General features: G+C 34.8%; 1 protein-coding gene across 6 annotated transcripts in view; it reads left to right on the top strand.

Moving 5' to 3' along the window:
• Positions 1–26,096, top strand: part of IKZF2 (IKAROS family zinc finger 2) — a 156,192-nt gene that overhangs the window by 111,073 nt on the left and 19,023 nt on the right. For all 6 annotated transcript variants that reach the window (XM_064587009.1, XM_064587008.1, XM_045868071.3 and 3 more), the window contains one exon: positions 22,198–22,335. In XM_064587009.1, the coding sequence (XP_064443079.1) occupies positions 22,198–22,335 (138 nt within the window). The remainder of the gene's footprint in view (positions 1–22,197; positions 22,336–26,096) is intronic.

The raw sequence follows: 26,096 nt of genomic DNA, 5'->3' as shown, positions 1-26,096 counted from the left end.
TATTTAGTATGGCAATTCAGTAACCCTTCAAATCAGATTCTAGAGTTGGTTTTCAGCCTTATTTGCCCTGAGGCTTAAGTAAATAAGGACTCTTTTAAAGCTGACAGAGGACTTTGATATTCCAACTTCTGTTCTGACATAAAGTGAGCATTCAAGACCTTCAAACTGTCCTTTCTCCTTTGTGTAATCCTTCGGACCATCAGAATTAGCCATATCACAGTACACAGTCTTCACTCTACACACCACCATTGTCACTTAAGCAAGTAAAGGCCACATGCTACCAGCAGTAATAATTTGGGTAATCATATTGCCAGCAAATACCTAGAATTAGTTTTCCATTAACTCCCCAGTAAGAAAGCTATTCTGTTCTCTTCAAATTGAGCAACTCAGTGCTGGAATGCCATTTTGATTCTCTGAGGCCTTGGGGCCACTCCTGCTACCAGTAATTGTCAATCAAGGCCCTGACAGGAGTAATGAGACACTCAAATGGGAAAAATGTGGAGACATTCATCGTAGTATTTACAAGAGAATAGTGAGGCATAAAGGAAACCAACAAAGGATGGTTGAAGCACTCACTACAAGGCTAGCCATAGCAAGAAGCCATTAGCAACCCTTATGTCTGGAGGGACAAAGGGATCAAGAGATCACTAGAATTAAGAGAAGTAGGAGATGGGTCTTAAACACTGACCTTCGGTAGAGGAATGTACCCCTGCTAACCTGTGACTAAGGAATAAGCACCTTGACCGCAGTTTTTCCACCCTCTAGTCTCTTGCTGATGCCTCACATTAACTGAAGCTAACAAGAAGCCAGAGGACAAAAGAGCCTACTGATAAAGCCAATAGAAATTAGCTTTCTAAGGGAGAAAATGGCTATAAAGGTGACGCAGAATATGCCACAGATTGAGTAAAATTTAGGAACTAGTGCTTAAAATTACTAGCATAGGGTATTAAGCATAATGTAATGATTTTATTTGTTTTTTATGAATATTATCAGTACAAAATATTTTGCTTCCTCCTCCTCTCCCCCCACTTTGGGTCATGACTACCCAATGTTTTAGTTAGTTATTGTGTTCTATAGTATTAATATTGCATCTTTGCTTCCTATATTTTAGATTTGAAAATTTTCCATCTACTAGGTTGGTAACAAAGAGCCTGGCATTGATGTACACTTAATGTGTTAAATGAAAAAAAAAACACTTAAAAAATATATTCAGTAAATGCTAGCCCTTTCTTTTTTCCGTGTATGATCCCATACAAGCTGAAATTCCCTATTTGGAACTCTACTTGCATACTTCAGAGGATACCAGGTAGTGTCTTGGTTTTGATTGTATAGTCCTAATAGTTAGGTTATTTACAGATGATAGCTGGCATTTCCTGAGCCCTCCCTAGACACTGGGCACTGCACTAAGCACTTCCCAAGGATTATTTCTTTAATTAAAGCCCTTTTATCTGACATGAGCAAAGCTAGATATTTTATTGATTAACAGCAGTAAGTCTAGCAACATGAGAAATTTTTTTGGTAGAAGTCCTTACGTTTATATTTTTAAAATGTAAAAACATAATGCATCATCTCTAATTCCATTTTCAGTGTCTTTAAGAACTTAGACCCTTGTGATGCCATCAGACTTCTATTAAATTTTTAAGATTTCTCACTAATTTTTATGAGTATCTTTGCCCACCTCTAATTCTTTAGCATTTTTTTAAAAGATTTTATTTATTTATTTGAGAGAGAGAGAGTGAGAGAGAGCATGAGAGGGGAGAGGGTCAGAGGGAGAAGCAGACTCCCCACTGAGTGGGGAGCCCAATGTGGGACTCGATCCTGGGACTCCAGGATCACGACCTGAGCTAAAGGCAGTTGCTTAACCAACTGAGCCACCCAGGTGCCCTCTTTAGCATTTTTTAAATCAACTCACCTTTACTGAATCTTTCCAAAGTGACAAAATTAGTTTTTAGAAACAATTTTTTTTGTACTTATTTCCTTGAAATATGGATATTTAAGTAATTTACATAAGTATAATAGCAGGTAGAGCCAGCATAAATAGGTTTGGCTAGAACTAAACTGACTCTTAGTGACTCTCTAATTCAACCACTGGAAGTGTTTATGTGGGGGCATGCAAAGAGGGGCCTACAAGTGCCAGGAATTCAGTGTTTCAGGAGGAAGCAGTCAGTCAAGAGAGCTTTTTGCTGTTATTATTTTTATTTTACAGGTGAAGAGACTGAGGCTCAGAGAGGTCTCACTGCCAGAGCCTAGAGTCACACCAAGACCGTCAAACTCCAAAATCTATATGTTATGGGATAAATGATACATCCCCATATGTTTATTCTATAAAACTTTATTAACTCAAAATAACAAAAAAAAGTACATTTAGAAGAGGTCAAAACATCTGAGTTTGGAATGGGCTCAGTGCAAATTATTTATATGACTTTGTCAAGTCACTTAATTTGGTCTTTAAATCTCCCCATGCTCCCAGTATTATGTGATGCTAAATACAATGTATTATCTTTTCTCCCTGAACTTGGCTGCTGATTATTCACTACAACCAAATCTTGAAGAGTAAAAGAGTGGTCCCCACCCCCACTTTTTTTTCTTATAGTTTGCTGTGGTTTAACTTTCAGATAGATTTGCAAAAAATGGAATAGGTTTTAAGTTTTTCCAGTGATCTTCAGAGCACCACTATTACTTCTCTGCAACTATCTGCTAACCTATATTTAAGAGATAGCCTTGATATAGACAGTTTCTGATTTTGTACTTTTAGCTCCAGGTATGCAGAAGTTTACTTAAAACACATTCCCATTTAAAAGTACTTTTTACAAAGCCCCATCTGTTGTGCTGAACACCAGCAAAAGTGTAAAACAATGTTGAATTTTCCCCCCCTCACCGTTGCTAATTAGTACCTGAATAATATTTTTTACACTGGCATAGAAAATGGGTTTTAGTTTACAAAACCCCGGTTACTTGATTTGATTGAATGCTTTCAATTTTTATTACAATCATTGATAACATTTTTTTAAAATTGGAAGGATGTCCAGTTTTACAGATAATAAATCAGAACCCCTTAAAGAATAATAATACTTCAGTAGTGTTTAGCAGTATTTGCCATGGAAATGTTTATTTTCTAACAATTTTTGAATAATATAATTTTATTACTTATGGAAACATATCAGATTAATATGATAAGGTTTTTTTCGGTAGCAGATAATTTTTGTCAGTAACTCCCATATTTTATTCCCCACTTCTTAAGATAATAACAGAAGAAATCATAACCTTTCTTGCTTCGGTTATAGCAGTGATGTATCCTATTTCTGAAATAGTGTCCATTCACGAGAAAAGAAAAAGGTGAAATGACAGAATCTAAGTTTAGTTTGTATAGCAATCATCAGTGTGTGATGTTTTGTTTTCTAAAACCATTTTCATTTATTATGTGTTATTTAGAGCTATCCTACTTGTCTTAATGCTGGATATTTCATTAGAATTGCTTTATTTTATTGCAATATGTTGGCTAAATTTAAACATATCTAGCAAATGAAACCCTCTTTCTACTTTTGCTTTTTGTAACACTCAAAACAAAATGACTGGCTGAGAAAGGAAAAAAAAAACATCTTTTTACATGTGAAATTTAAATGACATTCTAAGAGGGAGTGGGAGGGAATGGGAAGGAGAGAGAAATAAAGAATTGGAATGTATCATCAGCGATATATCAGCTGAAGATCACAGTCAAATTTTTTGGCCCAGTGAGAAAATAATCTGCACTCTTGTATACATTATAAGGGTATAGGAAAATAAAAGCTACTGGTTTATACTTAAAACACTATCAATTAATCTTAAGATTTACCAAATTATCTGATTTGCTTAATGTAAATTTATAACATATGACATTTAAAATATTATGTGAGTTTTTAATGATGAATCAGTAAATCAGTACTCCTGCTACAAAAAAAATGATTTTTTTTTAGTTTTGTCTCTTAGATTTTTAGTTTAACAAGTAATTATAGTCCTTTCATTCCTAGAAATTTGATTAGTGTGCTTCATACGTTATATATTGCTCCTTTTAATTGTCTTTATTATACCCAATACACTGGGGAAATAGTGTTTCAATTAAGTCTTGGACCCCTACTAATCAAAATAATACTTAGCATACTTGTTATTTTTTTTTTTAATCTAGGAGGAACTAGAATTGCATATTTTTTTCTAATTAGTATTTCAGGAATATGTGTCACATACTGTAATGCTGTGTCCAAATTAAATATTTAAAACAGGATAGAAGATTATTTTTAATATATGGAAATTTGTATAGTATATATACATTATAAATTGTTATGTATAAACTGCAAGGAAGAAAAAGTAAGAATATCTCTCTCACAGTCTCAAATGTTTTTATGCCGTATTTAAAATTCAGGTGTCCATAGAATTGTACTGGATTCAGATTATTACAAAAATTATTTATCGCTTAAAAATGGAATCTTTTAAAAACTATGAAAATGAAAAAAAAAACTATGAAAATGAAAAATTCTAATGTCCCAAGGAAATTTATTCTCTCTTATATTCTAAAAAAAACAAATATTCCTTAACATTCAGATATTTTCAAAGATGCTTGCTTGTTGTAACACTAAAGTATTATTCAGAGATAGTTAAATAAAATATCTTTGAGTAAGCAGAGAAGTGTAAGAATTTATTTTTTTTAAAGATTTATTTATGAGAGAGTGAGCGGGCCAGAGGGGAAGGGCAAAGTGAGGGGAGAGAGAGAAAATCCTCAAGCACTCCGTGCTGAGCACAAAGCCCAATGCAGGGCTCTGATCCCAGGATCCTGAGATCATGACCTGAGCCCAAATCCAGAGTCGGCCACTTAACCTACTGAACCACCCAGGTGCCCCCAAATTGCTTTTTTTTGTTGTTCTTCTCATTTTTAAAAAAATAATTCCTTTGGTTTTCAATAAGACTTACGTATAATATTCTAAGGAAAACCTTAGCTTTCACTTAAACCAGTACTTATTATATAATTCTTTATTTGGATATATCATCTAAAAATAAATACTTGATAAAATTAGGTTACATGATATGTTTGTATCATCCATATCTGTACATATATCTGTATATATGCAGATATATCACATAACCCTGGAGTTAGAGCTGTTTGAAGAAACTTCCAGTGTCATGAAGTCTTCATCTTTTTACGTAGGGTCAATAAGCCTATGTTATTCTAAACAGATATCTAGCTTATTTACGAACACCTTAGGGATGTTGATTTTTACAATATTACTTTGTAACCTATTCAGTGTTGGACAATTTTTAGCCTAAGAAATTTGTGCTTTGTGTCTAATTGTCAGTTTAAAACTATTTTGTCCTATAAAAAGCAACTGGACCAGATGTACCATATAAATATCCATCTGTTAAAACAACAATAACTTCCCCCTCACTGTACATTTTTTAATTCTATTATACAAGGACTGCCTTTTTATTTTTCAAGACCCTGTAATCCCAAGGACTATATTTTTCCCATAAAAATAGCTCAGAAGTATTGAATACTTGTATTAGTTCCCAGTATTGATTTTTTGAAAACATTATCAGTTAAATACTGCACTGCCACAAATTCATTTACACATTTTCCCTTATTTTTAACTCTTTTATTCAGTTATGCTTTTAACTATTATGAGAAAATACCTATAATATATGACTCTGCCTGTTTTTTAATATATTTGAACATTCACCTTTAGTAGAATGTTAACCAACCAACAGGCATTTTTAAAGTTTAAACTACATCCTCTGAGAGAAACTGCCAAGAGGAGATAACTCCTCATCTTCAAATTCTTAAAAATAAAGCTCAAAAGTAGTATCTGGCTTGGAGTGAGACAGAGCTAACCTTTGACCATATTATTAAAGAAACAACTTAATGTCAAATGCTCTAGTTTTAAGTCTTCTCACATGGGACAGTCTGTTAATTCACCATAAGAATGAAATGCTTTCAAATATATTGTCATGTCTTGCTACGGGATTCACTACCACAGCCACATCATTTCCTTTAATTGTGGACTGATCAGGAATTCCATAAACTAGAAGGGATTCTAAAGTGCATATAGCCTTTGTAATTGCTCTCCATCTTGTTTTATTAAATTATCTTTCCCTCTTATGTCTCCTTTTGCCTTCTACTGTCTTTTTCATAGATTTTCCCCCAGTCCTTAAATGTTCGCTTCAGTATTGCTTCATTTTTTGAGGTGACTGCCAGAAAAAAGTATGTAAATAAGTACCATTAGTTTGTATACATACAAAATTATTTGTATAACATGAAATTGCTGCAGGTTATAGACCTTTGAATGTTAACAATTTGATTGTGAAATGAGTGAAGAGTAAAACATGTCTGAAAATTAGGTACTTGGCTAAAAGATTATCATTATCAGTTATTTTCATACTGACATTATTTTGAAACAAGATCATCATGACTTTTCTATCAGATTTGTCAGAGGCCCATTTTAAAAATACTACTCCATGGCCCGATATAATGATAGACAAATTGGATTAAATTAAGCTGGTTCAGAAATTGAATCTAGTGTAGCTCATTCATAACAGTGATGATGCATTAAGTGTAGTATAATTTGTCCTGCAGACTTCCCATGAGAAGGAACTGTTTTCACCTGATTGTAGACCTGGCACCTGGCCCACTTTCTGGGTGATCTCCCAAGTGTGAACTTTCCCCACCCTCCACCCCTCCTTTCCTTCCTGGAGGTGCTCGATAGAGGTGGATTACACTGATAATACACAAGCAGTCAGTTGCACACATGATTTGCATAACTGTGCTGTGCTGATTTCACCCAAGTCCTGATAATGATGCCCGTGGTGCCTCTCTATATGCTTTGCAATAAACACTGGAGAGAGGGGATGGGATTAGTATTTTCATTCCTGACTCTTCAAACACACCCTTAAGGCCCTGCCCATTGAAATATGATCAGGAGGGAAAAACCACCCTCAGTCAAGCTAGCTGGTAAGGTTATCCGTGTGATTTCTATCCAATAAGTAGAACGCTTTTCTTTTCCAGACCAATAGTCATTATATACTCTACCTTATATATCCCTCAGAAATTAATTTTTCTAAATAGCATACACAATCTCTTTTTTCAAATATCAGTCATCATGCTTCTTTAAATTTCAAACACATTTCCAGAAGGAATTATTAAAGAGAAGTCTTTCTTCTTACAGTACATACTCATGTGATGTAGTACTTGACTTTGGTGCATTCTTAGATCAGTTTACTGCTGGAACCTTTCCTTCTTACCTTTCTCTGTTAGGAATTCTGAAGAAATAGGCAAGGATCGTGGAGCTATTTCTCATTCTTCCCAGTTTTCTACAGACATTGTCCTCATTACAAATTGACTAGCACAGTTTTGTACCCTGCGTGGATGTTGATGTGAACAGTCTGAATTTGTGGCCATTTCATATTTTCTCTTCCACGTCCCTGAGTCTATGGGCCTGGCACTCTTGAACTCATGGCAGAAGTGGAAGGGCAACATGCCAGCTTCATTACTCAGTGTCCAAAAGGGCACATCACACTGTTTTTTTGTTTTGTTTTGTTTTTTTGAGGGTTTTTTTTTTTTGGTAAGCTAACCTCCACCCTCTCCTTTTATTTTTCCTACTTGATCCGTGTATGTGAGTCAAAAAACCTGTTCATCCACAACCTGTGCTGTCTTGCCAAATCTTGTAAGAAACCTCCCAAATGGTAAAACAAAAAACAAAAAAAAAAAACTTACAAATGAAGTATATAAAAACCAGTATCATTCATTATAATCCTAATACATATTTAGAAGATAATTAAATCTTTATTTAGAGTATCATAAATCATCTATCAGAGTGGTAATCCCTTTAGTTTGTTCAGAAACATGATGATAAGTATATAAATAAGAATGAAAAATCCTAAGTTCAGCATCTCAAAGAAGAGGTCTTATTCTGTTTTGCATCTGCATCCCTTAAACTGTATCAAATGAAGGAATGTTCAGTTGGACATTCTTGGATTAACTAGAAAGTTAGTTTAAGATTTGTAGAGGTCAATGGTGGTTATATGTATTTCCTAGTAAATGATAAATGTCAGTCCATTACAAAAATAAAAGTTAATAGACAAGCACTATTTTGAGGGCCTTATTTTACAGATAAGGAAAGTCAAATTTAAAGAGGGTGAGCATAGCATAATGTAGAGAGAAATTGAATCATTATGTTGTACACTTGAGACTAATTTTAACATTGTGTGTCAACTATACTCAAAAAAATTTTTTAAACAGATAAATAAGAGAGATGCTACCTGACATCCCCACAATCTGTAGTTTTAAATATTATATGTATGGTTCTTTATGTAAAGCTTTATCTTATTGAGGTTACTATACTTTTACCTAATGTCTTTATTCATATTTTGCTCACAATGTATACTATTTGGATTTTTATTTTAAACATACCGCACACATACACACATCCATACACCAAAATGCTCACTATAATAAAACTAAAGGATCATATTATGCTGAAATAAACAAAGATTTCCATAATGCTTGAAGACATGTAGAAATTTAAGAGCAGTATAAATTATCTTTGTGAGAGTACTTTTTAAAAAATTATGCTCTGATATAGTAAAAACCTTACCATTAAAACCACATCTGCATATTTTATGCAACTTTTACTCAGGAAAAGTTGGGATATAAACTCTGGCTTGCCTGACCCCAAGAGCCTATGATCCCCACTACCATACTCCTGCTTTCTGATCTATTCTTGATATAGCAGCCAGAATTCTCTTTAGAAACTCTGCTTAAATCATGTGATTTCTCTGCTTAAAATCTTTTAATGGGCTTCCATTGCTCTTCTAATAAACTCAAACTGCCTATCATAGGGGAACTGCTTCCCACCTCCTGTCTGATCATATACCACTCTATCCCTCGCTCTGTGTTTTTTGCCACCCTAGGTTCCTTTATTCCTTTCTACTCTTGGGATTTTGTACTGATGATCCTAGAAGTCTCTCCCTTCAGCTCTTTCCCAGTTCTTGGCATGGATGCCTCATTATCCTTCAGATATTTGCTTTAAATGGCTTCTCCTTGGAGTGGCCTTCCATAAGCACCCTACCTAGAACATCCCCCTACTCACTCTCGATTTTGCTGTCTCTGTCTTAAAGTCTTGTAAAGCTTGAATCAGAATCTGCAGTTATCTTGGATTTTTTTGTTCATGCACATGTTGCCTGTCTCTCCCCACTGTCATCTGAATGTAAGCTCTGTGAGATCATGGACATCCTCTGTCTTACTTATTAATGTATCCCCAACTCTTTGAATGGTGCTTGGCGCATAATAGATAACAAAAAGGTTTTGTCAATTAATTGAAAAAATAATCTGAAAATATATATAAATTGAAAGACAAAATAATGTTTTTATTTCATTCTTGAATAGCCACAATTTTTTACTAATGGGAGTGTGCACTTGTTGGACACTACACAACTTCCCATATCTTGGAAGTAGACTGGATACCTCCACTCTCATTTCCTGTTCCACATTTATTTTTTACATAGTACCTGCTTTGTGTTGCTGCAACTCCTGAAACCTAGCTTCACAGAGATGTGACATCATTGAAAAGACTATAATGTGCTATGTTGAAATTGTGAGCAAGTAGTTAGTGTGGTGTCTGAGGGATGTTGAATATTATTATTTCCCTCAAAAATTTAAAATATCCTGTGCTTATCTTGCTTTACAATATCCTTCCCCAGAGTGTGCTTCAGTGTCCCATTAAAATTTAAGGATCACAGGCTTAGCACATTAGAGAATTATTATTTTAATCAGAGTTCTGTTTGAGAGTATGGTCAAAAGGCTCTCTCATACACTAGTAGCGTGAATACGAATTGGAAAAATCCTTTTTGAGAACAACAGGGATTGAGAACATTAAAATTGTTTATATAGAGGGTTCATACAATAAAGCAGAAAACCAATTCAGATATTATAACTTATGGGTACTAAAACCAAAAAAAATATCAATTGTGCCATATTTCAGTGCTCATCTTTCTTCAGATTAAATTCTAATTCTGTAAGCAATTGTCAAGTAAAATCAGATACCAAGTTCCCTTTTTTGCATTATAAATATAGGACAGTCATTTATTTGCATTATAAATATAGGACAGTCATTTAATTTTATTAAAGGAAAATGAATGTGCTATATGCATGATGCTGTTGCTGATTTTATATGTATCATGACAAATGGTAAATATGTTTTCTGTATATAGATGTGTTTTTTGCATGTTTATGTGTAAACATACATACATCTATATAAAGAATAAAACATTTACCACATATATTAGTGCTATTGTAATTTGTTTTATAGGTTTCACTAGGATAACTCTTGAAGTGACATATTTCAAGAAAACATAAGTGAACGAGACTTGATTGTGCTATATACCTTCATAACACCCTATGAATTTATGGTAAACATTCCTACTTCAAAATTATTTATGGTTATTTGCTTTGCTCTTCCTTTTGGGTAGGTATATGGGGGTTTTAGTACAGGGGCAGGTATTTATCTCTAATTCCTAATAATAACAGATGGAGAAAATTCTAGCAAATGCTAGCAAATTTTTTTCTAATTGAATTGTCAGGACTGTCAAATTTTATTTACTGCATCTTCAATTTATAATTTATTGCTCAGGTCAGTTCAGTAATCTCTACCTATATTTCTGACAGGTTATATACTGATACTTCTCTTTTTGTTAGTGTAGGATTTTTGTGAGGGATAGTAGATCAAAGGAGACTATATATTAACTTTTGAGATAGTTGGGAACACTAATCCTGCTATCTTGTGTCTTAGAATATTTATTATACTATATATTATTATTTACTATAATACATATTATAGAACTTTATATATAATAAACTTCATTTCAGTTACCTGAATTGTATTGGTAACAAAATTTACAAGGTTAGCATGACTTTTTTGGTATTTAACCCAATTACATATATAACTTCTGCTTTCAAACATGATGAAGTATTAGGAACCAGATTTACCCCCTGCTCTGAACAATTAGAACACCAGACAAAATATATTAAATGACTTTCAGACATTGAACAATCGGTACTGCAGGACTAGGATTCCAGAAAGTAGAAAAACAAATGTGGTGAGTCCTATGATTATCCGAGCTTACTTCCTAGAAGCAGTTTCCAAGCCATGCTTAGGAACAGGAAACCCAAACAGAGCCAGTCAGTCTTGCTGATTTGGAGACAGATCAGAATCCATGGAGACCAATGCTCTTGGAGTATAGAATATAGAGGAGTATCAGGAGGAAACTGCACGGAAAAACTCTGGAGTTTTGCAGAAGCCCCTTTGACTCTTTGGCTAAATAGTAATCTACGTATGTGTATGAAGAAGCTACCTGCAGCTGGGAAAAGGAAGAAAGCAGAAGGCCAAACAATTCCTGGAGTTCATACAGCAGTGAGAATAGTCAATTCTCTCCAGCCAATGTGGAAAGACTTTGTAATCATCAGGTCATTGAGTAAAATCCTCAGAAAGTTTATTGCTTTCATACTGGGACTAAATTAGTCTTTAGATTAAAGCATGCTCTGGAACTGCCTTGAAGCATTAAAGCAAACATCAAAAAGGTTGAACTGACTCCAAGTAATGTAATGGCATACAAGAATAAATGAACCACAGTTTAAAGAAATGCAACAAAATCTAGAACCTACTAATGTAAAATTCACAAAATCCAGAATGCCACTAAAAAATTAACAGATATACATAGAAGGCAGAAAATATTACCCATAATCAGTAGAAAAATCAATCAATAGAAATAGACCCAGAAATGCCCAAATGGTGAAATTAGCAGACAAGGTTGATAAAACAGTTGTTATAAATATACTCCATATGTTCAAGAATATAAAAGAAAATGTGAATATGATGAGAACAGAAGTGATACTAGAGGAAAATGCATAGCATTAAGTGTTTATATTAAAAAAAAAAAAAGAAGGTCTCAAACCAATTAACTAAGCTTCCTTAAGATATTACAAAAGAGCAAATTAAATCTAGAGAATGTAAAGGAAGGAAATAATAATTTTAAAGGCAGAGATCAATTAAAGGGAAAATAGGAAAATGATACAGAAAAATCAATGAAATCAAAGGCCAATTCTGTGAAAAGATCAATAAAATAGATAAACCTCTAGCCAAGATCAATCAGTACAAAAACACAACACTCAATTTACCAATATCAGAAATGAAAATTGGATGTCACTAAAACTCCTATAGCCATTGAAAGTATAATACAGGTATATTATGAATAAGTTTATGTCAATAAATTCAAGTGGATGAAATAAATTCTTTGAAACACAGAAATTATCCAAGCTCACTCAGAAAGAAATACTATGATAGCCTTATATTTATTCTAGAAATTGAAATTATAGTTAAAAACCTTTCCACAAAGAAAACTGCACATTACTTCACTTGTAAATTCTGTCAAACATTCAAGGAAGAAGTAATTTAAGGAAACATTAGGGAAAAAATGAAGGGGGAAAAATGCTTCCAAACAGATTGAGTTCAGCATTACCCTGATACCAAAACCAAAGGAACTGTAATAAAAGAAAACTATATAGCCATATCCCTCATGAACACAGAAACAGAAATCCTTAACAAAATTTTAGCAAATAGAATCCAGAAATACATAAAAAAGGATAGCATATCATGACCAACTGGGGTTTATCCCAGGGATTCAAAGTTGATTTGACATTAGAAGAGTATCAGTGTAATTCCCCATATTAAGAGACCAAAAAGAAAAAATAAGAGAGAGAGAAAGAAAGGGAAATATATATATATATATATATCTTCAAAGATGCAGAAAAAGCATTTGACATAATTCAGCATTTATTCATGATAAAAAAAATTCTCGGAAATAGAACAGAAAGAACTTCCCCAATATGGTAAAAGCCATTTTTGGAAAACTTTGAGCTAACGTTATACTATTAATAAATGAATGAAAGTTTACCTGTTAGAATAGGAACAAGGCAAGAATAGATCTCTCCACTTCTATTCAGCATTGTACTAGGTGTTTTGTCAATGCAGTATGGCAACAGAAAGAAATAAAAGACATATGAATTGCATTGGAATAAGTATGACTATATTTGGTTTTAGATGATATAATCACCTATACAGAAAAAGCAAGGAATTGACCCCCCCAAAATTAAAACTAATGAGTGATTTCATTAAGATTACAAGAAGCAACATCAATATAAAGAAATCAAACTTATTTCTATGTGCTCACAGTGGACAACTGGAAACTGAAATTTAGAAAGCAACATCATTTATTATAGCATCCAAAATACATGAGTTACATAGAGATAGATTTATGTAATTTTGTACAAGAAAAATAAAAAAAATAATATTGCTGAGAGAAATTAAAGACCTAAATAAATGGTAAGATTGGTTTAAATGATTCAATACTGTTAAAATGTTAATTTTCCAGAAATTAAAACTATCGGTTTAATACAATCCCAATCAATATCCCAGCAGGCTTTTTTGTAGAAATTAACAAACTGGTTACAAAATTTGTTTGGAATACAGAAGATCTAAAACAGCCAAAATAATTTTGAAAAAGCATGGGGCATCTGGGTGGTTGAGTCAGTTAAGCATCTGACTCTTGATTTCAGCTCAGGTCATGACCTCAGGCTGATGAGATCGAGTTCCATGTCAGGCTCCACGCTGGGTGTGGAGCCACCTAAGATTCTCCCTCTCCCTCTGCTTGTCCTGCCCCCTCTCCTTCTCTTAAAAAAAAAAAAAGAAAGAAAGAAAGAAGAAAAAAAGAGAGAGAGAGAGAAAGAAAGAAAGAAAGAAAAAGAAAAAGAAAAGAAAATGCAAAGGTATGTGACTCACACTACCTAATTTGAAGACTAACTCTGTTAGTCGTATCTATTCTTTTAGTTTGTGGATAGATAAACACAGAGATCAATGGAATAGAACAGAGAATCCAAAAATATACTCACAATATATGATCAATTGATTTTGAACAAAGGTACTAAGATAATTTAAGGAGGAAAGATAATATTTTCTATAAATGGAGCTAGAACAATTGGATATCCATATTTTAAAAAAGACTTGCCTGCAAGTGTTGGTAGAAGCTTATTCCTAAGAGCCATAAACTAGAAACAACCTAAACTAATGAGTGGATTAACAAACTGTGGTACATTTGTACGATGAAATACTGCTCAGCCATAAAAATTAATAAACTACCAATACATGAATCTCAGAATCATCATGCTGAATGAAAGACAGACACAAAGGACTACATACTGCATGATTCACTTTATATGAAATCCTAAAAAAACAAGGCAAACAGTAGTGACAGAAGCAGATCAGTGGTTGCAAAGGGATTTGGTACAAAGAAGCAAGATGACATTTTTAGAGCAACAGACATGTTCTGTATTTTAATTGTGGCAGTGGTTACACAACTATATATACTTCCAAACTCCTTGAATTATATAAAGTGGGTGGATTTTATTTTATGTAAATTATACCTCAATAAAGCTGATTTTTAAAACTAAAAATTGACATGTATCGTAACTCAGAATTCAGGAGTAACAAACATTTGTAAGGAAGATGGTTGCTTAGAAGAGCCAATGTAAAGCTGTTACCATGTGATTGAGCCCTACTTTATCAAGTAAGGAAAGTGGGAACTTGAATACAACTGTTTTCTCTCCATCTCTCTGTCTTTTCTCCAAGACTTCTCAAAGTTTTATTTGGGGAGGGGGGGAAAGATGACTTAATAGGTTTTAGCTGTATTCCAACAACACATTCTTTTGGCACTTATTGTGGTGCTGTGGAAATCGGGAAAGATAGACTCCCAAAATCAGTGCCCTGGCAAACTATTTATCTTTTATTAGTGGATATGATTAATTTCTATGCTGTTTTTTCTAGGATGAAATAACATCATATAGCCCTCTAAAAAGATAGCTGCACAATTTGCAATTTAAGAAAAATGGGTCAGTATAACTTTCCCCTTGAATTTTAGAATTCAGACACACAGGTCAGTTTGAAGGAGAATTGATGCAAAGTTTAGTTTAAACTCTATCATTACCCTTAAAATATGTAATCAACATACAGGAGTAAACTTCCATATCAAAATATTTCTTTTTTGTATTATTACCAGTAATAAAATGAAGCTTCATCCAAGGGTTTTTCAGATCTTAATCCCGAAATTTCTTATAAAGTTAATTTCAACTCCTTTGATAATACGATTAAGATTATAACAAGGTGAAGAAAAATATTCTTCACCTTAAAAATAAATTTTAACTCAACTCCAGACTTAGAGAACATGATGATTTATGATTTTCTATAGAACCACTATTTCCAACTTCAGTATGTAAGAAGCCATTTGGGAAGTTTGTTAAAAATGCAGACCTCCGCGGGGTGCCTGGGTGGCTCAGTTGGTTAAGCGACTGCCTTCGGCTCAGGTCATGATCCTGGAGTCCCTGGATCGAGTCCCGCATCGGGCTCCCTGCTCGGCAGGGAGTCTGCTTCTCCCTCTGACCCTCCCCCCTCTCATGTGCTCTCTCTCATTCTCTCTGTCTCAAATAAATAAAATATTAAAAAAAAAAAATGCAGACCTCCAGGTAACACTCCCAGAAGTTCTAGGTCCAGCATGGTACCCAAGAATCTCCATTTTAACAAACATGCCAGGGAATTCTAACATAGGTAGCCTGCAGTTCACATTTTGAGATCCATTGCAAATGGTTAAGCTACAATGTTTTTGAATATAGGTAGGGAATTTTGTGTTAGAATAGTTAAATAAATAACAGAACAGAAAAGAGGATATATACAACTTTACATTTCCACAAATTCCTCGTCTTACTAATGTGTGATTACTCTTTCAGTGGCTAAGCTTTCCTAATATATCATGTCCCTTTTTTATTAAAATGAAGAGTTATGATACATCCTTACAGAACTATACCATACCAACAAAAGTGATATTATATACTGCTGTTTAAACATGATGAAATTAAAAGCTACATCTGTCTCTACTCCTTCTTAAAACTCCACTAAAATCACAGTAGACGTTTATAGAAGCTTATATTCATAAGAGCAAGGACAATGGGAAAGGAGAGAATAGCAGCCAAGAGGAGGATGGAAAGCAGACAGAGAGAGGGGTGGTAACAGACAGTAAGACAAGACTGAAACCTTTAGTGGATCCTGAAAATTGGAAGAAACAGGACCGTTGAAGTCAGGGATGGAGCTTTGGACTAAATATAAAGGTATTTCAAAGTCCGCATACAAAATTGTTAGAGCACAGAGCTACTCTCACACATACAGCCCGCCAACGAAATCCTCCTCCTCCCCCTCCCCCTTACAGGAAAATAAATGCTTGGAGGCATTGGAGAAATTGAATTGGAAACGTTCAGGCTTAGGGACTCCAGGGAAAGGAGAGTGGGGGGTGGGGGGGCAACAAAGGATTTCAAGCAAGGAGATTATGTAAAAGACCACAATTGAACATTTAAATTTGTGGCCCCATTCCTTGCCTTCTAAAATACAGACATTACAGCTTCTATCACCCTTGGGATTGGAAATTAGAGGCATCTTCTCCAGGGAAATTGAAAGAGAAGACATGGGGGTCTAACAATAAAGAGATCACTCTGCAGTAGTTCACAAACTTCACCTATGTTTCTTGAACTTCCAGTTAGCTTTTTAGTACCTCACTGTTCAATATGAATGAACAATAAATATTCAGGGACCAGACATTTAAGAAAGTCTTCCAGTACAGGGAACAATATAAAAAGAAAAAATCTCAGAGAAAAGAGACAATATAAAGAGGGAAGAAAATTTAAAAAGAAAAAAGGCTCAGAGAGGTAAGTTTTGGGCACAAATAAAAACAGAATTCTATTAAAAAAAAAGAACAAAAAAACAGGAAAGAGCTCTTAGAAATTAAAATGCGTGATAACCAGAAAACATTTAGCAGAAAGATTCAAAGAAAAAGATGAAGTTTTTTAAAGTCAAAAGAGTAAAAGGACAATCAGTATGAGGGGAAAAAGATAAGAAATTTAAAGAATCAGTCCAGAAGTTCTAACATCAAACTAATAGAAATTCCAAAAAGAGGACAGAAAACTAGATTATGATTAGATTGGGGGTGAGAGGAGCAGGGGAGACTGTGTATTTCATTAAATGCCCTCTAGGACTACTTGATTTTCTCAGGTTTGGGCATATATAACTATAGTAAAAAGAGAAATAATTATTAAATAAGAAAAGGACTAGGAATGCTAAGCAAACTAAATAATTCAACATTATCATAATTCTATATTATCCAGGAAAAATTTGTCCTCTAACTTCAGCAACAAAAATATTATAACATAGGGAAATGTTCAAGACATATTCAGTAAAATAAGCAGAGTATAAATACAGTGTATAAAGTGACAATTTCATAACAAAATATGTCTTTGCATGTACATAAAAAATACAAGAGGATAAAAATGTTAAAGATAGTTATCTCTAAATTGTGTAATTACGAATAATTTTGGTGAATTTTCATATTTTTACACAGATGTATTGCTTTGAAAATTGGAAATTTAGTGAAATTTAAGGAAAACCAGTGAGAGAAAAATATTTAAAGAGATAGGAAATGATGTTATTAATGAAAACCCGACCTATTCTTTCTGTGAACAAATCACCATACTAAACTTATTGCAGGTTACAAAGATATATAAGACATTGCTCCAGTTTCTCAAGAAGGTCACAGTCTAACATGGGAGATCAAAATGAATGTATACATAGCCACAAATACAAGATAGAATGTTATGTTTCCTAGGTATGGAGCCAATATGGTTATGATTCTTTCATGGGAAAGATCACTTTTAGATGGAAGGCTAGGGAATTTGGGAATGGAAGAATGAATGGATTTCAAGAAACCCAAGTTGTATGAAGCCATTCCAGAAAGAACTAAGACTCAAGTGTGAAAGCTCATGGTGATTTTGGCCGGATCCTGGGGTAGAAGATGGGATGTATGCTTTGGGACCAGTTAGTGTAGGGTACTGGATGCCAGGTAAAGGGATTTGGACTTTGTTCGATAGAAATTAAGAGTCAGTAAAGGTTTTTAAGGAGGGGACTAAATAATTATATGAGAGAACACCTGATTTGAAGTCTATTATGCTAGCCCAGGCTAGTGATAATGAAGAACTGAACATGCATATTGGTTGTGGGATTGAAAGGGAAGGATAAACTTGAGAAACATTGAAGGAGTTGAGTCTATAGTATTTAGCAATTACTTGGATGTGGAAAAAGAGGTAAGGGGGCAACAAAAGGAGCTGCCTGTTGGGAGTCTGGATTATTAAAACAGTGGTAACAATGGCACAAAAGAATAGTCAGAATAAAGAAGTAGTCTTGTGGAGGAAGATAATTTTGGATATGTTGAATTTTAGATTTCAGAGGAATATGCATAAGGCAGTACTCAAAAGGCATTTGAAAGTATGAGTTTGAAGTGCAGTCACTCAGCAAATACGTATTGAGTATCTCCTATGTTTAATAACTACCATAGCACAATCCATTCAAAATTGAGTAAAACATGACCTCTGTTCTTAGGACAAGCTCATTTTTTTGGAATTAGGGAGATGAATAGATATCATACGGATTATCACAGTGAAATTATCATAAGTAATGCATCAACAGACTATGGACAGAGTACTATGAGAGCACAGAGGAGAAAACTCCATCTTTGGGTTCACCAAGATCATTCTAAAAAGGTTTAAATGACCAGTAGCAGCTTACAAACATGGGAACCTATTCCAGGCCTGATCTGGACATTTCACAGCCCAGATCTGGGACAGCCCAGATATGAGGGCTTAATCTAGAGGGAACAGGGGGAGACTATTATAGTGAGAAGAAAATCAGAAGTTACGTATCTATTTGCCAGGTAGGAAGAGGTTGAGAAGCCAGTGAGGGGGATCATAGGATTTGATTCCAGAAGCTAAAACAAGTGATTCAAGGCAAATGAAAGTTTGAAAGTGGCCAAGAAATTAGGAAGATTTAGAATCAAATCCGCTGGATTTAGTGATTCAGAGGCTATTGATGACTTTATAAAAATGTCTCAGTAATATCAGAATGAAGACGTTTCAGACGGTGAGAATGTAATAAAATTTATAAAAATAAATGCAAAATAATGTGTTACACATATTAACGGATGGTTTATAAATATCACACAAATAAACTTATCGTATATAGGGAGTAAATGTAAACAATATTTTCGTGAACTTGATTTTTAAGAAATATCAAAGAACTGACAGGAAGTGGTCTTGTGGGGCTAATAGAGCCTTGGATCTGGCAGGGATTGTTGTTGATGTTTGAAAATCATTTTCAAAAGAGTAGTAAGGGCATGATCTAGACTTTGAAGGAGCTAAGTACATGAAAACAAATAAAAGGATGACGGCAGTTCCCGGAAATCCTGAAACACTGCCTCTCCTCCACTCTACCCGCGCCCCCCCATTATCTGATTAACTTAACTTTTCCTTCAATTATCAGAAGTGTTCCTACCTCGGGCAGACCTTCCTGTCCAACCTTCTCAAACTAAATTAGGTTCTCCGTGTTAGGCTAACACAACATTCTTTTGCTCTATAGAATCTACCACAATTTGTAATATATTGCTTGTATATTTGTTAAATGCCTGTCTGCCTCACCAGTCAGTTGCTTGAGGATAGGCACCGTGAGAATTTGTTCTCTACTTTATATTCCAGCCTCATCACTGTGTTGTTGGTACACAGTAGGTTTTTAACAAATATGTATTAGATGAGAGGCAGAAGGATAAAATGGAGCATTTCCAAAGTAAATGTCTTGGAGATAAAACAGTTACAGGATATCAAAGTCCAACATATGTTGCCCAGCATGTGGATTGCTGTAGTGGAACACAGATCAAGATTTTGGGGAAATTGAGGTTATACTTCTAGAACAATTTGCTCAAATTGGGATGAAGAGGAAAGAGTGATGTTTTAAAACAGATGTCAAATGGGAGAAGCTGAAGTAAAACAGAAAGGATAGACTACAAAAATGAGGTTAGTAAAAAAAAAAAAATGAGTTTCAAAAACAGTAAAAAGTATACTGTCTTTTCTTCTTTGGTGGGTGAGTTAGAAATTTATTGAGGGCTGTGAGCCAAGGGGAGTGGAAGGGAACTATGTTTAAATGACGTTCAGAAGGTATAAGGTTTATATTAATAAGGGGAAGAAAGTATAGGATGATATGTTCATAGTATAACAGGTATCCTAGGACACAGTGCAACAGGACCGATAAAGGGGGAAGACAGACGATGAAACTAGTTGACGGTGGGCTCTTAAGCACAGTGTATGTGCTTAATCAGTACTAGTTAGTAGACTTGTTTAGTGCAAATTCATTTATTTCTAAAGAAACACACTAAAAAACCCCAAAATTAAGTAACAGTGATAGCAAACAAAAGCTTTTTGTAATATGTAACCCCATATCTTAAAATGCAATTATATGTAAATATATTTACACTATTTACGTGAAAAGTTTTTGACTAAAAGTATGTTCTTGTCATTTTTTTTTAATATTTTATTTATTTATTCATGAGAGTCAGAGAGAGAGAGAGAGAGACGCAGAGGCAGAGGGAGAAGCAGGCTCCCCGCCTAGCAGGGAGCCCGATGCGGGACTCGATCCCAGGACCCTGGGATCATGACCTGAGCCGAAGGCAGACGCTTAACCATCTGAGCCACCCAGGCGCCCTATGTTCTTGTCATTTTTAATGTTCTCAGTGATAAAGATTCTTTGCAATATACAGAGATACCTTGGTTCAATATATAAAAATTCTTGGTTCTGAAAAATAGAACTTCATTTGCTTTGTGTTTTTAGAAATGACTAATCCTGCTTTAGATAGCTTTTATTTAAAACTATTTACAAAAATTATGATCATGAAATAATGGAGTTTATGTGCACCTCAAATACAATTTAAAAATTTGGTGGGTTTTTAATCAGTATAGTGAAATTTCTATGCAGCTCTGAATACCTTGCCTTGTTACAGTATTTTAATTGCACTTGTGACCAGTGTCAGAGCATGGTCTTGTAAGGTGACTGGAGTTAGGGATACTATCTTTGACTATAAAAAAGAGTGGTCTGTTTGTCCTCTGGGCAAAACAAAGTGATTCCTACATCCGATGAGGGCCACTGACCTGATTCACACTGCACTTCACTACCGAGGGCTTTGGCACAGACCAGCTGGTGTTTTATGTTTTTTCGGTATTCATTCAAAACCAAGAATCAAAGTGCTCTGTGATATCCTTGTGAATTGTCATACAGTAAAGCATGTCTCTTTCCAGAAGTGTGTTTTGCTTCTTTGGAAGTGTTTTTTTTTTTTTTTTTTTTTTTAATGTGAGCATCAAAGTATTTTACCTGGTATACTGAGATACAGTTCTCTGGCTACTAGGAAATAATTCATTTCCTGAATGTGAAATGCATTAGAAAAAAAAAAAGAAGAAGAAGAAGAAGAAAATGTTACTATCATCGTATAACTAAATAGGTTAGGACTTCAGTGGTTATTGTTAATAATCCTGACTCAAAGCACCTAGTAGGTTAATTCTTGGTAATATAAGAACAGTGCTTATGTGGGAGAATACACTTATCTGCTGCAAAGTTTTGCATGTGTGAATAGCTATTACCAAGGTGGAAAGAAAAGAGAAACTCTGCTTTTATCTGTACTTTTTCTCATCACTTGAGTTCTTTTTAGTGTCCTTGGTACCGACCGTACCGTGAATAATGTTTTCATTAAATAATGACATTCCATTTGTTGCATTTTAGTTTTCTTCAGTAAAAATTCTCTGTCCTTATCCCCCCAAAAAATAAATTAAAAAAATTCTCACCATGTATCTAGGACACTCCCGATTTGTCTTTTGAATGAGTCAAAGCTGAGAGAATTATGTAAGAGCAAATGTTAGTGTTACGAGTCACATAATTTGAAGACTGATCATCAGCCCCTCATGATCTAGGATACAGTCAGACCATGAATTTGATTCAGTATTTCCCCTAACACCAAAGGTACGATCTTGCCTTATCTTCTAGCTGTCTTTTAGTCTTGGTATAAATTTATTAGCTTTTCTTGCCTAAAGCAGAGTGTGGAGGAGGAAGAGATTTGAGTCTGAAAAACATATAAATGCTTCCCTCCACACTATCACAAGTCAGATGTTAATTTTGCTTTGGAGGAGACTGACGGCACACTGATCTTGAGTTCTCTTCGCAGTGGGTAAACCTCACAAGTGCAACTACTGTGGACGAAGCTACAAGCAGCGCAGTTCATTGGAGGAGCACAAGGAGCGCTGCCACAACTATCTCCAGAATGTCAGCATGGAGGCTGCCGGGCAGGCCATGAGTCACCATGGTGGGTAGAATCGGCATTCACCATTTGCATCCCCCCTCACTGCCTTTGTAGTTCCTTAGGGGTTGAATGGTTCTCTCTCTCTACCCTGGAGCATGAAGATAAAATCTTACTCTTTTTAAAACAATTTTAGATCACCTTAACTTTGCATGGGGTTATCTTCTGGCACTTGAAGTGAGTTGAGCTTCGGGGCCCTTGGCAGACAAGCTGTACCGAGTTTTTGTGAAACTCCCAGATTTATTTCTGATGACATACGTTTGAATTAAGATAATAATGACAGCCAGCTTTGAATACACCAAAGGAAGAGAGTATTTGCTCTTCTCTTTCATTGGCCGCACTAAGTAGTTAGAAATGGTTCTAGGAAAGTCTACAGAGTTCCTAAAAGAGCTGGCTGTGTATTTTCATTTCTCTTAGGTAAGTGATAAGTGATAGAATTGATATAATTGGAAATTTCTCTAATCTGTTTTGTGATTTATCTTGGAAATTACTCATTTTGCTTTCTACAAGCATAGGGGACAATCTAGACTAAAATTAGGCACCACTTCCCTCCACAAAAATCAAAACCCAAGCAAAACATCCTCATCTCTGCAATATACAATAGCAGGTAGGAAGGTAGTTTCTAAGGCTTATCAACTAATAACATTACTGGAAAATTAATGTTGACAATCAGCCTTGCGAAGGGAAGTTATGAATTTTAGTTCTTGAGATTTGGAGCATCTGTCTTGTCCTATTAGTTATATTTTTATACCGATTAATTTTATCATTCATATAAGTACATACAAAAACCTTAACTTACTGTTTCATTTATATCTTTTATTTTAAAAAGATTTAGCCAGTATCAGATAATATAACTGGAGAATGCTGTAGTCATTTTCAAAATATGAATATCTATTTAACAACTTATGGACAGCTCAAGGATTATTTGTGGGTTTTGTTTTGTTTTATGTAGTACATACTGTAGAACTGTGTTTATAGGACAGCAAGTGATTATTTGTTGTTGTTGAGTTGGGAATTTAATTTAAAATATTTATTTTGTTACCCTGAATAATTAAAGCATTGCTTCTTGAGGGTAGTTTATATAATCTAAAGAATTATTTAGTTCTACTTGTTATTGTGAATGAGTCCTTTGTTTTTATATTATTATTAACTAACATTTTTGAAAACCTGTGTTTTATGTCATAGTAAATTTGATATTGCAAGCTTGCATTACCTGGGCTTATGAAGGTAGCGTAGGATCCAGAGCAGGGAATGTAAAATGGTGGGTCTAGGAGTCCAGCTAACCTGGCCTGGCTGTGTGGAGTCTGTGTCACAGACTCGGGACGAGAACTAAATGTGACTGGATGTGCAATAAATACCCAATAAATAGTTCTTTTCACTGTTACATTTCAGGGCATTAAATATTAAGAAATGTTAAATGTTCCATGCCCTATAGAGTTATGTTACTTACCAGCATTAACTTAGGCATTTGAGGTTTCATTTGCCGTTTCTGTTTAAATTGTTGTTTTTAGAGGTGGCTTGAGGCAGGGTAACTGGTGGAGGCTTGAGGGCATGCCAAAATTTTCTAAAGACATTTTGTGGTACTACTACTGTTTTTTCCATATAATGTTCTCTCCTTGCTGTTTTGACATTTGACTGGATTATTAATTAATTCCTTTTCAATTGAGTTTCATAAACTCAATGGAAAGTGTGTTGCACACACATCTGAATAAGAAATAGAGCCTCTTCTAAAAGACTTTATGTAAAGTGTATATAAATAGTCAACATTTAACTATGTGTTGGCAAATTAATCAGTTATAGAATAAGTGCTGACGAAAAATTAAGCAGGTGTATTCTGGGGGGAAAAGACTTCTAAACAACCACAGCATCAACCCTCATTTCCCAGACTGCTTAGCCCTTAATAATCAAAAGCCCTTTATAGGTTGCTCTAAAACTGGAACAGAATGGGGAAAGTGAGGAAGATACTCAGGTACTGGGTAGAGCAGGGGACAAAGCCAAAAACAAGTGTATGGGGAGTGTGAGAGGAGGAGATAGGTTTTGGTATCCTTTATAGACCCAAATATTTGTTCTTCAATATTGGATATAGTTTTAACCACATAAGTTTATATTAATATCATTTCGTGCTGTACTTTTTCTGGGGATTTATAATAATAATTTGAGAGTATCCTTAATCTCCTTTTTCTTCTGTTAACATTCTTAATGAAGAATTGGGTATATGGGGTAAGAATTGATAAATGCCATAAGAGGAAAAACATACTGGCAAAATGCTCCTAGAGTTCATCATTAACCTTGTCTTACATACATAGCTTGGCACGTGTCTCCTTTTAAAGACAGCCACAGTGAAATTCATATTTATATCCTTCTCTCTCTTACTATCCTGCTATATCTTGTCTTTTCTTTTTTATATTTTCTTTTAGTGGTAGGCGTGGGGGTTTCCATCATTGTGGTTGCCATTAGCCCTTTGAAATTAATTTTTCTTTTTTTGTTTTGTTTTGTTCCTGACATAGTTATGTCTCCTAGCCTCTCTTTCCTAAAACATGTTCTTCCCCATGTTGACTCTTCTAGGGAGGGGAATGTCTGAGGTCAAAGAGGCATTCTTTCACTTCATTCAGGAAACATTTATTGAGGGCTTGCTATGTGCCAATTTCCCACACAACATTCTGGGAATATAAAGATAAATGGACACAATTTCTTTCTTACATTTATAGTATGGTAGGAAATAGGTACTTTATAGAAAGATGAATATAATGAAGCAAATGCTGTAATAAAGATGTATGCACACTTCTCCAGGAGCAAAAATGCAGAGCTGACCTAACTCTGTCTCCAGAAATCAAGAAAACCTTCTTACATGCAGTGCTTGATTCGTACATGAGGTTGAGAAATATCGTACAAATTAGATTCACAGAGAATGTACGTTCCAGGCAGAGCAGTTGCCAAAGGCTGACACTTGGAGGTATAAAATAACATTAGCAGGTTCCTGGACATTGAACATAGTTGGAATTAAAGAAGTGGTAGGAAATGAGACTGACATAATTGGTTGTAATGCAAAAATGGAGCCTTGTATGCTAATCCAGTGTTTGAATTCCACTGGGGTAATCCGATTTGTGTCTTACAAAGAAAAATGTCACCAATGAAGAACATAGGAGAGATGCCTGACTGAGGTGGGAGAGACTGGAAGTGAGAATGCCAAGGAAAAGATGAGAAGGCAGTAACAGGAGAGGAGAACAGGATGAAGCATTTAAGACATATTTTAGGAGGTAGACTAAAAAGTTTTGGGTTTGAGGGAAAAGGAGAAAATTCATGACTTGTAGTTTTGGAAGTAAAGATAATAATAATGGATTTTATGGCAGATTATCTTATTTGAAAATTATCTTTATGCTCATTTTTCAAGTCTGTTTAGCTTGAAGAAAAAACTTTAAACGCTAAAGTATGTAATTAGCTTTTTCCCCCTTGCCAGAAGACAAAAATGAAAGCATGAACCAAAAGATAGCTATTTTTAAAGCAAGAACATAGGGGCGCCTGGGTGGCTCAGTCGTTAAGCGCCTGCCTTTGGCTCAGGTCATGATCCCAGGGTCCTGGGATCGAGCCCCGCATCGAGCCCCGCATCGGGCTCCCTGCTCCACGGGAAGCCTGCTTCTCTCTCTCCCACTCCCCCTGCTTGTGTTCCCTCTCTCGCTGTGTCTCTCTCTGTCAAATAAATAAATAAAATCTTTAAAAAAATAAAAATAAAAAAAATAAAGCAAGAACATATATTCTTAAGTTTATGC

The sequence above is a fragment of the Mirounga angustirostris genome, unplaced genomic scaffold (assembly GCF_029215605.1).
Source record: "Mirounga angustirostris isolate CCGP_5_RB_7025 unplaced genomic scaffold, mMirAng1.0.hap1 SCAF_3, whole genome shotgun sequence".
NCBI lineage: Eukaryota > Metazoa > Chordata > Mammalia > Carnivora > Phocidae > Mirounga > Mirounga angustirostris.
The sequence above is the reverse complement of the archived record's forward strand: the minus strand, read 5'-3'. Positions and strand labels throughout refer to the sequence as shown.